Genomic DNA, 3,189 nt, shown 5'->3' with positions numbered 1-3,189 from the left:
ACATGACATTAACAACCACTTGTTCCCATATTCATAAACAAATGCTTTTTTTTCTAAATTAACCAGTAATATATAGTGATTTTTTTAAGTCCATCACTAGCTCTTACATTAGCTTGTTAAAGAAGAGTTTGCTATGTTTCTTCTTTACTTATTCATTTGTTTATTTGGTATTTTAGTTTAGTTCTGATGAGGCAATTAGTAAAAATCATTGTGAAGCTGATGCTCCAGCCATTAATGGAAAACTAATTCAATGCCTTCATTGGGATATTCAACATCTAAACTATCTGGACTCCTCTCCTCCTGCATAGAAGATATTAAAAACATATATACAGACTAAGACATGCGCCAATTTAATGCGAAAAGTACTCTATGCTGAGTTGGAAAATTCATAGTGTGCAGTTAGCTTCACAGTTTGTATGTATTATACAAATAAAAATTGTTGACATAAAAAAGTGTATGAAAATGTATCATCTGTGGTGGAGAGAACACTTACCAAATGCTACACATAATCAGAATCTGTAGTTCATTTCCCAACAGTTATCACTGTCAGTGAAAAAAAACACTGTTTTTTTTCACTGATTCATATATAACAATAAAAAAAAATATTTTCTAGCTACTGAGCAGTAATGCAGATACAACTTCAAAGTTGTATCTTTTACTTTATTTTAAATTTGTATCCATTAGAAGAGGAGAATCGATGCTGAACTCAAATGCACACAATGCATGCAAATCTGCGTTATTGCATCACAAAGGATCTTCCCCTGTCATTCCTTCACAGTTATTTTGGAGTAAACAAAGGGTGTGTTAAAATCCATCCAGATGCATACGTGGCTCCATGTGAGCGTTGGTCACACAACCAAACCAAAGCTCTGCTGGTACACAAGGTGTCAGTGAGTCATGGCGATCTTTAAACACGTGTTGTTTATCTCATCTTTGATGCCGCTGATATTGAGCTACCCTTTCTACCCTCCAACATGCTATACTAAGGTGCTGAGCATGGCCCGGGACCTCACCCAGTGGGCAGCAGATTTGAAAAGGGACCCAGAGACTGTAAGTCAGCTTGGTAATTTTTTATTTTACTTTACACTTAAGTGGTATTTTATAACTATTCTAACTGTTTAAAAACTTGTAAATAATAAAGATTCTGTACTTTACATACATAATTGTATATTATTTCAGCTGGCTTTAGTGACACGAGAAACATAATTTCAAAGAAATCATGGAAAGTCAGGAAAGGTTGTAAAATCTGTGAGACTTGATAGCTGTCATTCTTTTCATCCAGAGTTACTGCATGGCACACATGCCAAATCTCTACATTGATGTTCATGTAAGTATGTCTTTATTATTAAAAAAGAATAATAAAATGGCATGATTTTTGCCATATAACATTCCGAAAAGAAAATGTTTTCTGCGCTCTCCGTTCTGTCGATGATCTACACACATTGTTTTGAGTAATCTGGCCGTCCCTGCATTTTTGACGCTCACTTATGTGGTATTTTGACTCCAAACTTTAGCTGCAGTAAATCATGCGCAGGGACACTAATTGTTACTCATGACAGAATGGTTGTGTGATGTACAAAATGAGCACCTACCTCCAAATGGTGGAGGGCCTGCGACAGCGCCGCTGTGCTTACACCAGAGACGTAAGGAAGCTGGGTGTCACTATGCGACAGCTCTTCATCATCATGTCAGAGAGATGCCACGGGGTAAGACAAGACAAGCTGTCTAAATAAGTGTAAACTGTGCCATACTCAATCATATATCAGATATTAACATCCCATCTTGTGGGACTTAAGTGTGGTGTAGTGCATTTTTGCCTGGAAACTCTAGAAACGTCATAAAGTAAATTACAATTCATAGTTAAGATCAAACGTATAGCTCTGATTAAACCAGATTTTTATTGAATATGTAGTCACTGAGCTGCGTTTTAACTCACCCATGCACCTGATATAGTTTCATAAACTGAAAACAGGCTAACAGTGATGAGATGCATTCAAACTAACTGCTGTTTACTGGGTCACTCACTTGGTGATTTCGCAGGATTAAGCAGGGTTTATGATGCAGATTATGAATAACCTTCTGTGCTCTGTGAGCATTTGATCCCACTCACCTGATCTGTGATGTCAGACCCATCTGGGTCTGCTATTGGTGTCCTGACATGACTGATCTGCCCGTCTAGCCGAGGCCACAATGCCTCAGAGAAGGGTCAGAGTAAATTCACTTACATTAGAGAGAAAGGTAACCTTCTGCTGTGGCTTACATAAAGCATATACAAACATTATTTATCAAGTGAAAAACAAGTCACTGCTAAAATGTTCACACCTCCCTCACCGGTGTCCCATGGTGTGTTTTGTTTTCATAGGACTTGGTGTTCACAGCCTTTGACTGCTCTGCCCTGGAGCGCTGACATCCTGGATGCTGAAATATTTCAAGCTGCTCACCGAGAACGTTGATAGACAGCGAGAGTCTCAGTGGACATTCTTTATTTCTTCAAGTAATGACAGAAAAAAAAAAAAAACCTGGAAGACATGAGTATGAGATCACCTCAGTAAACCATATTGTGATTCTGATGTTATAAGCATGCATTCTCTTTGTAATGACATTTATTACCAACTAGATGATAAAGCAAAATATTTTACAGAATAAGATGCATTATTTTTTTTAATATTACACAAGAATACTTATTTTCCACCCTGATTTACGAATAAATTCTTTACAAATCCTACCATGTGGATTCATGGATTTTTTTTTCACATTCTGTCTCTCACAGTTGAAGTGTACCTCTGGTGCAAATTACTGACCTCTGTCATCATTTTAAGTGGGGGAACTTGCACAATCGGTGGCTGACTAAATACTTTTTTGCCCCACTGTAGATGGAACTGGCGCATTTGATAATGGCCGTAGTCTCTGGCAGAGGGTAAACTGTTGTGTCAGGGATGACCTTAATGTCAAGACATCTTGACCTTGCCCTGTGGTGGAGCAGTATTAGAAAACTATGTGGATGAAAACAGCCAAGGAGAAAAGAGGAGTGCGCAATGCCCAAGCTCTGGTGAAAAATGAGGCAGGAAGCATAAGGAGGACGCGTGCTGAAGACTATTTCCGTCCTGTTATTTTTAAAGAGACAGAGGGCAACAAACCCTTAACTGTATCATTAAAGGTAATTACAAAAAACTATATATTGAGTTATAA

The 3,189-nt window shown here is 37.8% G+C and overlaps 1 protein-coding gene across 1 annotated transcript; it reads left to right on the top strand.

Moving 5' to 3' along the window:
• The first annotated feature begins 859 nt into the window (after positions 1-859).
• On the top strand, positions 860-2,668 carry cytl1 (cytokine like 1). Its single transcript, XM_086307532.1, has 4 exons — positions 860-1,050; positions 1,283-1,327; positions 1,560-1,706; positions 2,363-2,668. The coding sequence occupies exons 1-4, from the start codon at positions 898-900 to the stop codon at positions 2,405-2,407; spliced, it is 390 nt and encodes a 129-aa protein (XP_086163658.1). The 5' UTR covers positions 860-897; the 3' UTR covers positions 2,408-2,668.
• The last annotated feature ends 521 nt before the right edge of the window (positions 2,669-3,189 follow it).

This window comes from Aulonocara sp. 'chitande type north' Nkhata Bay, linkage group LG10 (genome assembly GCF_057382095.1).
Source record: "Aulonocara sp. 'chitande type north' Nkhata Bay isolate Kocher_YH1m ecotype deep benthic linkage group LG10, A_spYH_male_GT1.1, whole genome shotgun sequence".
Classification (NCBI taxonomy): domain Eukaryota; kingdom Metazoa; phylum Chordata; class Actinopteri; order Cichliformes; family Cichlidae; genus Aulonocara; species Aulonocara sp. 'chitande type north' Nkhata Bay.
The sequence above is the reverse complement of the archived record's forward strand: the minus strand, read 5'-3'. Positions and strand labels throughout refer to the sequence as shown.